The following is an 11,707-nucleotide window of genomic DNA, read 5'->3' as shown; positions in this document are numbered from 1 at the left end:
AAAAAAAAGAGTTAAGAATCACATTACCTCTTAAATGTGCTAAGATCTTTTAGCAGTATAACATTCTTAAATTTATTTCTAATGAAAACGAACCCATCTCTAAACATTGCATAGGATCAAAACATTTCTACAAAAGTAAGAAAAAGACCAAAACATCTGTAATTAAAGGCAAAATTTTTCATTTCCTCATCACTAATATATTTTTTTTTAATCTTTTTTGTCATCAATGATTTGTTTTTAATCTTTTTTATCATCAATGATTTGACCTTGTGGTAAGACTCTTTTATCATCATAATTCACACTATTTACTGTATAAGATTGCAAAAGCCCCTTATTAGCTTATTCTAATCAAATGGGTCCAGTGGCAATGGTGAGAGGATTCCTCATTTATCGTGTGTGATGAAAAACTCGAGCAATAACTAAAAAATGACAATGAATTTACATGAGGGGTTGAAAACCAACATGCCTATACTTGTTAATGATCATTCATTTAATAATAAAAATTTCTCCCTCTCTCTCTCTCTCTCTCTATATATATATATATATATTCATTGCTTCCCAAATTACCACCATCTGATAGAGAGAAAAACACATAAATTCACAATTTGAAAAGAATATATTTTTTCTTTTTTTTTAATTGCAAATATAACCTATCTGTTTAAGTGGACTTGAGATCCTAACCTCTAAAAAAGGATACAAAAACTTAAATTGTTGGTGAATCAAAATTCAACATGTAGTAATATAGTATTGACACTCTCTCTTTCCATCAACGAGGCATACTTTCATTGATCGTGAAGGCAATTTTGTGGCCAATTCCCTTGCATCTTATGGCATTTCTTATCATCTTCTTCTCTATTTGGGATGTAACTCTTCCATCTTTTATTTGTAGCTTGTTGTATTTGGATGCTTGTGGGACTTCGTTGCAGTTTTTGTTTGTTTGTGTTTTTTGATGATATCTAATTTTTTACCCTTAAAAAAAGGGGGAAAAAAACGTGGTATACTTTAGCAAACAAAATTTGACATTTGAGATCAAAATTTTGAAAAATATTGAAAAGTCAAATTTCAGGAAAAATGGTTTACAAAAGGGACTGCAATAATTCATGTGGCCCACTGAATCTGACATATGGTTAATTTGGGAGACATCATATCAGTCCAATGATTTGAATGGACCAAATGACCGTACAAATGGCATAGATCAAAAATTGGTCTTCTATGTCCTACGTATCAATCCACTTTTCTCCTTCAAAATTTGCAAATTTCAAATCTGTTAAAGCCAAATCTAAATCCAAGTTTAACATATAAAATAGGTATTATGTTATTATCATAGTTTTAAGTATCAATATCGTATCAATGTATCCCCGAATGCATATCAATATTACTAAAGCCCAATATAGATACAGATCAAATGTATTGCGATATTAACTGATACATATTGGTATTGTCAGATCCGAATACATAATGCATAAATGATACCAATACAAATATAAGGCATTATCAGCTGAGACCAATATGAATATCAATATTGATACCCATAATTTTGTCTAGGAGTAAGCAGGTATGAGAGAGTCCCCCCTCTCTTTATCTCTATCCGAGTTTAAACTATTAAGTGTTGTAGCACTTCTGCTATTCAATCATAGAACCGGTTCCAATCAAACAAGCAGGAGAAAGTGGTACTTTCAGGGAGCATGTTAAGTTGAGAATAGAATTTTGAACATTGTAGCAGGATTTGAGTTTTGAAGTTTTCAGAATTCTACCTTCTCAAATTCGAATTTTTTTGAATTTTTTCTTTTCTTTTCTTTTCTTGGTTACCAAACATAGCCTGGGTGTTTGTTAGTGTGTTTAACTTGCTTCCTGTTCTTGAAGGGACAACTAGATGTTGGGTAAAATGGTAAGCCCCTCATTAAAAACCAAAAAGGCCACCGTGGTTTGATGGGAAAGAAAAGGAAATGGATAGGAAAGAAGGGTTGCATCTGTCTAGCGTGGTTTGATGATTATAAACAAAAGAAAAAGAAACAAGTGATTGGCCAAAAGGGTTGAGGCCTTGAGATTCTGAGAAGGACCTGGAAAAAGAGAATTAAAAAGAAACAAGGACAAGTGCCAAAAGCTCAAAGTACAGGTCTGATCACTGTACTGTTCCAAGGTAAGCAAAGCTGCAATGGAGGTGGAGGAGGAGGGAGAAGGGTAAAAGGTCAGGAAACTCATCTGTGTTAATGGGTTTTATAAAATTATATGATCCATATGACCTCTTACCAACTTAATTTAGATTAATTTAAAACACAGAGGCACAACCCCACCACTAACCCTTTTCCTTCTTTTTTTAATTCTTACCTGTCAAGATATAGCCTTTCTGGTTTCTCTACAAAGGATTTGGGGAAGAGAGAGGGTAGCTCAAGCCCCAACCCAGCAACAGCCACTCTAGAGAGAGAGAGAGAGGTCTGCAACGTATGGCGATGACCCTGTCTTCCTCTGCAAACGTTCTCAGGCAAGCCCGTTTTCAGAACTTGTCATTGGAAACAGACGCTCCCAGTCCCCACTACGCACTACCTCTTCCAAACACTCAAATATAACCCAAACAGAGAAGAGAGAGACAGGGTCATCATCATCCATGGCTGCGACAGCTACAACTACTACTACTACTACTATTCTCCTTCTCTTCCTGACCCTGATCTCTGGTTTATTTTCTTGCTACGCTCAAAGAAGCTCACTTGTTCTAGCAGAGATTGAAGCCCTTACATCTTTCAAGCTTAATCTCCGGGACCCTCTTGGTGTTTTAACTGGTTGGGATTCATCCACTCCTTCAGCCCCCTGTGACTGGCGTGGTATCCTCTGCTATAATGGCCGTGTTCGTGAGCTACGGTTACCTCGGTTCCAGCTCTCTGGGTCTATCTCTGATAGTCTTTCTAATCTGCAGGAGCTTCGCAAGCTTAGTCTGCGTTCCAACCACTTCAATGGCTCTATCCCTCTTTCCCTCTTCAAATGCTCCCAACTGCGAGCCCTTTTCCTTCAGTACAACTCTTTCACTGGCCGTCTCCCACAAGAGATCGCTAACCTTACCGATCTTCAGGTCTTCAATGTAGCTCAGAACCTCATTTCCGGCGGAATCCCTGCTGACCTTCCTCCCAGTCTCCGGTACTTCGACCTCTCATCCAACTCCTTCTCCGGGGAGATCCCACGCAACTTCTCTCCCTCTTCTCAGCTTCAACTCCTCAACCTCTCCTTCAATCTCTTGACCGGAGGGATTCCACCAACCTTCGGAGAGCTCACGCAGCTACAGTATCTATGGCTGGACTGGAATCTGTTAGAGGGAACTGTGCCTTCGGCGCTTGCAAACTGTTCCTCGCTCATGCATTTGAGCGTTCAAGGCAATGTGCTTCGAGGTCTGATCCCAGCTGCTATCGGGGCGCTTCCAAGACTTCAAGTGCTTTCACTTTCACATAATAATCTCTCTGGTCCGATTCCATCTTCAGCTTTCTGCAATGTGTCTTCGTACCCTCCGTCGTTAAGGATTGTTCAGCTTGGGTTTAACGCATTCACGAGTCTTGTTTCTCCGCCGGAAGCCACATTTTACAGTGTTTTGCAGGTTGTCGATCTTCAACAGAATCAGATAAATGGCGTCTTCCCCTCGTGGTTGTTGAATGTGTCGACAATAACAATGCTTGATCTTTCCGGGAACTCATTCTCGGGCACACTACCATTTGGGATCGGTAACCTCTTGAAGTTGGAAGAGCTGAGAGTGGCAAATAATTCTCTTCACGGTGATATCCCCAGTGAGATTCAAAAATGCAGTTTGTTGAGCATTCTTGATCTTGAAGGGAACCATTTCACCGGCGAGATCCCAACACTTCTGGGAGAGATTAGGGGTTTGAAGGTTTTGTCCCTTGGGGGAAACTCTTTCTCGGGTCCCATTCCAGTGAGTATCGGAAATCTTCAGGAGCTAGAAACGCTGAATCTTGGACGTAATAACCTCACAGGGTACGTGCCAAATGAGATCATCCGGTTGATCAATCTTACTACATTGGACCTCGGTGAGAATAGATTATCTGGAGAAGTTCCTTCCAACATTGGGGATTTGCAGGGGCTGCTGGTTCTGAATTTGAGTGCTAATGGGTTTTCGGGGAGGATTCCAACAAGTATTGGATCCCTTTTGAGGCTGAGGATTTTGGATTTAAGCCGGCAGAATCTCTCCGGCGAGTTACCACTGGAACTTTCAGGCTTGCCTAATCTGCAACACATTGCTCTGGAAGAGAATGCATTATCTGGGGATGTTCCTGAAGGTTTCAGCAGCTTATTGAGTTTGAAATATCTGAACCTTTCGTCCAATGCCTTCTCTGGTGAGATTCCCGCAACCTATGGCTTTCTCAGATCATTAACAGTTCTCTCTCTATCCAGCAATCACATTTCCGGCTCGATTCCAACAGAGCTCTGTAACTGTTCTGATCTCGAGGTTCTTGAGCTCCATTCAGATGGTTTAACCGGTCAAATCCCAGCAGAAATCTCACGTCTTTCCAATTTGAGGGAGCTCGATTTGAGTCACAACAGTTTGAGGGGTGAAATCCCAGTTCAGATCTCCAAATGCTCTTCTCTAAGCTCACTGTTATTGAATAACAATCACCTCTCTGGTTCAATACCAGACTCGCTTTCAGACTTGACAAATCTGACCGTGCTGGACCTCTCTGTCAACAACTTGGGTGGAATGATACCAGAGAATCTCACCGCCCTCTCGAGCTTGAGACGCTTCAATGTGTCAAGAAACAACCTTGAAGGACAGATTCCAGATATGTTGGGTTCCAGGTTCCATGATCCTTCTGCATTTGCTTTAAACAGAGATTTATGCGGGAAACCATTAAATAGGACATGCGAGAATGTAATCCAAGCGAACAAAAAGAGGAAGAAGAGGCTGATCCTATTAATAGTTGTTGCCATTGCCGGAGCTATCGCTACAGCATTGTTTTGCTGCTGCTACATATACAGTCTCTTGCGGTGGCGGAGATGGCTCCGAGAGGGAGGTGGGGAGAAGAAAAGGAGCCCAGCTCGTGCGAGCTCTGGAACAGGAGCAGCAGAGGGAGGCCGTGGCAGCGGTGATAGTGGTGGGAATGGAGGGCCAAAGCTGGTGATGTTCAACAACAAATTCACATACGCAGAGACGGTTGAGGCGACGAGACAGTTCGACGAGGAGAATGTCTTGAGCAGGGGAAAGTACGGGCTTGTGTTCAAGGCTTGCTTCCAGGACGGTACTGTTCTTTCCATCCGTCGCCTTCCTGATGGATCCATTGACGAAGGGACATTCAGAAAGGAGGCAGAGTCGCTGGGGAAGGTGAAGCACAGGAACCTAACAGTTCTCCGAGGATACTACGCCGGCCCACCAGATGTCCGGCTACTCGTGTACGACTACATGCCTAACGGAAACCTAGCAACTCTGTTGCAGGAAGCATCACATCAGGACGGCCATGTCCTCAACTGGCCAATGCGGCATCTCATAGCTCTTGGAGTTGCCCGTGGACTAGCCTTCCTGCACACGGCATCTATGGTCCACGGTGATGTCAAGCCCCAGAATGTGCTCTTCGATGCCGATTTCGAAGCCCACTTATCCGATTTCGGGCTCGACCGTCTCACCATTGCCACTCCGGCAGAAGCTTCGACCTCTGCAATACCGGTGGGCACCATCGGGTATGTATCGCCTGAAGCGGCATTGACGGGGCAAGTGACCAGAGAAGCGGACGTGTACAGTTTTGGGATTGTGTTGCTGGAGCTATTGACAGGGAGACGGCCGGTGATGTTCACGCAGGATGAGGACATAGTGAAATGGGTGAAGAGGCAGTTGCAGAGGGGTCAGATATCGGAGTTATTGGAGCCTGGATTACTGGAGATCGATCCGGAGTCTTCGGAGTGGGAGGAGTTCTTGTTGGGGGTGAAGGTGGGGTTGTTGTGTACCGCACCGGATCCTCTCGACCGGCCGTCAATGGCCGACATTGTTTTCATGCTTGAAGGATGCAGGGTTGGCCCTGATATTCCCTCTTCCGCCGATCCCACATCTCAGCCGTCGCCGGCTTGATGGAAGAAGCTTTCGGAAAAATGTTGTCTAGAGATTAATGATTTAAATTCCACATTTTTCTTTCATTTTCATTGGATTTTTTTAAAAAGAAGAAACAAACAGAAAGCATCATTCTTCCCTTTCTTTTCTTTCTTCTGTTCATCTTTGGTTTATTTCATTTTTTTTCATTCTCCTCCTGGTTTGCGTCGCCGGCGCCGTTGACGTCGATGATGGTGGGGTCGGTAGGCCTACGGTCTGGGGGGTTTCATCATCCAGTCAACGATCTGTGGGAGGGGGTTGACTGTTGAGACAACTACGACCAACTGGACTAGAAACTGCCGAGTGGGGCCCACCACTTTTCTAGTTCTTCCCCCGCCAAAAGAAACAAAAACTAAACTGATGTTAGGCATGTGAGAAGGGTACTGCTCTCAAACTCAGGAGAAAGTAGCCGTTAAATGCTCTCAGTGAAGACTGTTGGGAGCCTGACAGCTGACGAAACCCTGGAAGCTAGAGCCTCTGTGAGATGCCATGTGTTTTTCTGTCAAAAGGCAGACGACGTCAGAGATCCGTGACGTTATCTCCACATAGGTCATTTCGTTAGCTAAAAGTTGCCACGTAAGATTCCTTCGTGGATAAAAAAAAGCCGCAGATGGGTCACGGATTCGATTCACGAAACCAGCCGACGGGTCCGATCCGATTCTGATACCCCGTTTCTTAAAACCATGGGAAGAGGGACCCGGTGGGGGGGGAGTATGGTAAGTTGACAAGATATGACATTTCATAATTTCCGAATTTACTTTAAATTTAAATTTAGGTGTCATGCCAGGTGTGTCGGGTCGAGTGGGACCCAGATAGACTCGAGTACCAATCCTCTCTCACTGTTTATTTTATTTGAATTTGTCCGTATTCGGGCCCTTTGACCGATGACATATACATTGGAATGATGGAATCGGGACGACAAATCCGAAGCAGGTGACCGTTTAGTTCTCTCTCTCCCTCTCTCACTCTCTCTCTCTCTCTCTCTCTCTTTCTCTCTCTCACACCGTTTTCCGGCAAAAACGCATCCCGGAGTTGATGACGGAACCTTCATTTTTTTTATTTTTCTATTACAAATCCGAAGAAGATGACCGTTGATTTTGTATCTTTTAAATTGTTTTTTAACTTCGAGAAGAAACGAAAGATTAATTTAAAAAAGAAAAAAAGGGGGCAAATACACACAAAATAATAATAGATACATACTCTTAAGCAGAAATAAGGTCTGGAGGAAGAGATTGATAATCAGTGGCGGATGGGGAAATAAATCTGCGACATGCGTAAAAGACAGCGGAGTGGAAACCTGCCAAGTTGTCTATGAATACAAAGTGACCAGCCTGCAATTTCAAATCATCCACCATTTAATTCCTCCGTTAGTAACCCCTCCAAAAATTAAAAAATGAAAAATCACAATATAAATATAAAAAATTTCCTTTTACAATCTCGGTCCTGGTTTGACTGTACCAGATCAGTGCACTGTACGAACTATGGGTATAACGGTTATAAATATGCTGATTGATACCATGGATTTTAAATTTGAAATCAGGTCGAATCAGTCCCAAAAACCTTAGGATTGACATATGCAGCAAGCATAATGAAAAGCAGCGGATTCCAATTGGGCCATAGCCAATTCTGATCTGAAAATGCTGATTCGACCAGTCGGATTCCAATTTTTTAAACTGACATAATGCAGCAAGCATAATGAAAATATTTTGACACTTAGCTGGTGGTTCGTATTTACCAGTTGGTAGAGGGATATTGTTGTTTCCACCCATTGAATATCAAAATCTAGAGAATGCTGTGAATTGATCACATGTCAAAATTCATAAACCTAATTCAATTACGGGAAAGTGTTTCCTGTTCAAGAGCATATGCTACACCTGCAAGAAGCACCACTCACAGCCCCCCCCCCCCAGAATATTTACAAGGGAGAGGTAGGTCATCACACTGGGGGAGGAGAGGTAGACACAGGTTCAGGTTCCAAGGACATGGGATACATTCTCGGACCTTCTTTTTTTTTTTCTCCTTCAAGCTCTGTTTGGTTGCAATGAGAATTTAAAGGGAAGGCAAGTAAAATTTTCATACTTTAAAAAGAAATATTTATAATCATTACTCCATATGATTGTATAAACAACTTGATTTTTTTAACCATATTTAATAATGATATATTTTACATGTAATTTTTATTTTACATATTATAGCAAAGGATATTGAATGCAGAGTAAAGTGAAATTTTATAACCAAATATGGAATGATTTGAAGTTAATGTTAAAGTTGCATGAGTAAGGATTACATATATTTCTCTTTTAAGTATGAAAATTTCACTTTTCTTCCTTTTAATTCACCTTACAACCAAACATAACCTCAATTAAATATACTATGTGTATCTTTTTTTTTTTTTTTTTGCTAATTACAAGTATTTAGGCCTTCGGCCTGACTAGTCATGCGGGTCCATACTGACCCCACAGCCGCATGGACCGAGTCATACCAGGGTTGAATGAGAACCATTCAACTTACACTAAATACCCCCGTGTAAGTGACCCAAGGTGATACTCCGTGTATCTGCATATTAGACAACATTGTAATATCGTGGATAGGTAAACCCTATGGGCCTTCCTGGCATTTCAAGTTTACATGTACTTTTTTCAATATTGTTTACATTTTTTTTTTTTTTTTTTTGGGAGGGGTGGGGGCATGGGGTGAGGTGAAGTTCTTTACTTGTTTGGCTCAGCTTATGTCTGTGATATTGGGGGTAAATCAAGGCCTGGCTTTGTTGGATTGAGCCCAGTAGGGCTGGGCCTAGGCTGCAATATCCCAGTCTGATCCCAGGCTGAGCTGGGCCTGGATTGAGCTCCCAAGTCCAGCCCATTTGCTCCCCTAGATGTGGCGGGTAGGTTATCTCTCTCTCACACACACACACACAGAGAGAGAGAGAGAGAGAGAGAGAGAGAGAGACCTCGGGAACCCTTATGATTTCACATGGGACCTTCATATGCTTACGAGCTTCCTGAGCCCCTTGGTAATTCATCCAATCATGAACGCCGTAGATGAAGGTGGTTGGCACTTTCCACTCTGATGCACTGCAACCAAAAGAAATCATGAGAAAGATGCAGCATTAATGTCAATAACAGCAATTGAATTTCTTCATAGAGAAAGTAGAAGGTAAAATAAAAGGATAGGAATCCAACTTCCAGATTCTATATATATATATATATATATATAAAACGTTTTCATTCAATATCTTCATGCCCTTTGCAAAATTATTGCAATCAACATGTAGGATCATTTCTTGAGTGGCCATCCCATATTCACTTCAAAATCCTCTTTCTTAAATTATGTCGAGGAAAATGACAAAGGTAAAGGTTATGAAACATGAATAAAGATCAGCGTAAGTTCAGAGATCTAGATAAAAAAAAATTGCACATGCCTGATGGATCTTTTATGTTAGTGTCTAGGTGACTTCCTGGTTCTTTTTGGGGTACAGCTTCTCCCTACTAGACTTTTGGTTTTCTTTGAAACTTGACGGCTACATGTTGTTTATTCTACATGAAAGTGTTTTTTTTTTTTTTTTTTTTTTTGGGGGGGGTGTGTGGGGAGGGGGTGTGGAGAGAGAATAAACTGCCAAGGGCTCCAAGTTTGTCAGAAGACCTTATCATCTTCTAATCCTCTCGACATTAATTCTGTGATGACTAGGGATCCCTATGTTCAAAGTGTTTTTCACTTTATGGCTTCCTTAACCAAGTATTTGGATAAATCATTAACACAGGAGAATATACTTCAGAAGAAATTTGACAAACATCAAATAATCTAATGTGCAGGAAAAGGCCCACAAGCATATCCAACCAAAGCTGAGACATTCGTCAGTAACTAACTGTGAGGGCTGCATATGTTATGAAAGACCTGAGAGAGTCTCTTCAAAATCAACCAAGATACAGCAATTGTAACCAAATTCCACAGATGTAGCCTTTCAGGCTTAAAGCCTCACATCTCCAAACATCCACTAGCTATTGCTGACCTTGGAAAACACCCTGTAGACCTCAAACAGACTCCAGAAATTCTAGAGAAAACAGTCAAGTGCTGTTGACTAAACTATCACATTAGAGGATTGGATAAAGAGAACCTTCCATGACACATGCACTCTATGAATCTTTAATCAATTGCATCCAAAATAAAGAGCATCTATAACTGGCCTCGAGTTGCATCCTCAGATAAGAGACAGGCACCCTCTCTACTCTCCATAATAGCATCAAACTCCAATTTGTGAACATCTTCCGAATAGAGTGCTCTTATTGCTCTATCTTCACACTACAAACAGCTTGAAAATTCAAAACATAGAAGATCAGCCCAGAGCTGAATTACAGAAACAACAGCACTTGCTTTAAATCCATATGACACTCCCATATTAAGCCCCTCTAAATGATCTACTCAAGTTCTAAGCGACCAACTTACAAAGAAATAGGGATAACAGTTACCTTGCCAAGTACCTCACATACAATTCATCTACATTCACCCACTTTCAATCCCTCAGTAACCTCCATAATATTTCATCCTGTTATACAGATTCCAGGAAAGAAATAATTGCTACATCGCATACTTCTGCTTCTGCTTCCTATAGTAGGAAAAGCACCACTCTCAATGTTGTAGTAGCCAACAACTGAACATAAAGTGAGCACCAGTTCTTACTCCATCCGTCAAGTTAGGTGGCTGTGATAGTGGTTTTGGTTTGGCTATTAACACAGTAAAACGCCTTTGGAGATTGTTCAAGGGCACAATGTGGTGGGGACACCAAAGTGTACAGACGCAAGAAGAAGAAGCAGCCATCTTTGTGGCTGGAAGAATAGAAAGATCTTGTGGGCCCCAAGCTCGATCCAGATTTTACAAGATCTTAGAAGATTTCAGAAGATCTTGTGGGTCCCAAGATCGATCCAGATTTTTAGAAGATCTTGGAAGATTTTGTGGACCCCACCAAATCTTATTTGATTCTAGTACTTTGCTTTAAATCTAGTGATATTTGATTGTCTTACACAATTAGGAAACTAGGATTTCTTTATATTGATCTATTAGGTAGTTTTTATTTCATGCAATTGAGTTTCTAAGTATCTTTTTATTTTTGGAAGTTTATTCTCTTTAAGTGTAAGGCCATTGGCCATTGTTTATTTTCAATGAATGTTAATTGAAAAGAAAGCCAAGAGCAAATCCCCACCCCTCTTACGGTTCTCTCTCTTTCTCAATCTCGACTTTTCTCCCCTTCTCTCTCGCCTCTTTCTTCCCTTACTCTCTCAGCTCTCTCTTCTCTCAATCTTCTTGTCTCGCCTCCCTCTCTTTCTTTTCAGTCTTATTGTTTTTTTTCTGCTGCTGCGTTATACTGCTGCACCTGCTGCTGCGTTATACTGCTGCACCTGCTGCTGCGTTATTACTGCTGCACCTGCTGCCTTACCCCACTGCTGCTGTAACATAATTCTGCCGGTACAAAACTGCTCTGCTGCAACTGCTGCCTCTACCTCTACCTCACTGCTGCTGCTACATACTACTGCCGTTACAATACTGCTGCCGCTGCACACTGCTGCCTTTACATCACTGCTGCTACTCTCTCTACAATTGGCTGGGTGTATCTTCTTCAACAAAAAGTGGACTACAACCTCT

General features: G+C 41.6%; 2 protein-coding genes across 7 annotated transcripts; one reads left to right on the top strand and one right to left on the bottom strand.

Annotated features, from left to right (window-relative positions):
* Nucleotides 1-2,002: 2,002 nt before the first annotated feature.
* On the top strand, nucleotides 2,003-6,175 carry LOC122079283 (probable LRR receptor-like serine/threonine-protein kinase At4g36180). The gene has a single exon (XM_042645632.1). It carries the CDS (start codon nucleotides 2,606-2,608, stop codon nucleotides 6,050-6,052), a length of 3,447 nt encoding a protein of 1,148 aa, XP_042501566.1. The 5' UTR covers nucleotides 2,003-2,605; the 3' UTR covers nucleotides 6,053-6,175.
* A 927-nt stretch (nucleotides 6,176-7,102) lies between these two features.
* LOC122079284 (probable 1-acylglycerol-3-phosphate O-acyltransferase) lies at nucleotides 7,103-10,878 on the bottom strand. Of its 6 annotated transcripts, none has more exons than XR_006140396.1 (4): nucleotides 10,537-10,878; nucleotides 10,185-10,379; nucleotides 9,021-9,144; nucleotides 7,103-7,401 (listed from the first exon to the last, which is right to left on the bottom strand). XR_006140396.1 is itself a non-coding variant. In XM_042645633.1 (3 exons), exons 1-3 carry the CDS (start codon nucleotides 10,196-10,198, stop codon nucleotides 7,273-7,275), a joined length of 267 nt encoding a protein of 88 aa, XP_042501567.1. In that variant the 5' UTR covers nucleotides 10,199-10,483; the 3' UTR covers nucleotides 7,103-7,272. The 6 variants fall into 6 exon arrangements, 2 of the variants coding, with proteins under 2 accessions (XP_042501567.1, XP_042501568.1); XR_006140397.1 differs by having other exon boundaries at nucleotides 10,185-10,369; nucleotides 10,537-10,877; XR_006140399.1 differs by lacking the exon at nucleotides 10,185-10,379 and having other exon boundaries at nucleotides 10,537-10,850.
* Between the last annotated feature and the right edge of the window lie 829 nt (nucleotides 10,879-11,707).

The sequence above is a fragment of the Macadamia integrifolia genome, chromosome 5, assembly GCF_013358625.1.
Source record: "Macadamia integrifolia cultivar HAES 741 chromosome 5, SCU_Mint_v3, whole genome shotgun sequence".
Taxonomy (NCBI): Eukaryota; Viridiplantae; Streptophyta; class Magnoliopsida; order Proteales; family Proteaceae; genus Macadamia; species Macadamia integrifolia.
The sequence above is the reverse complement of the archived record's forward strand: the minus strand, read 5'-3'. Positions and strand labels throughout refer to the sequence as shown.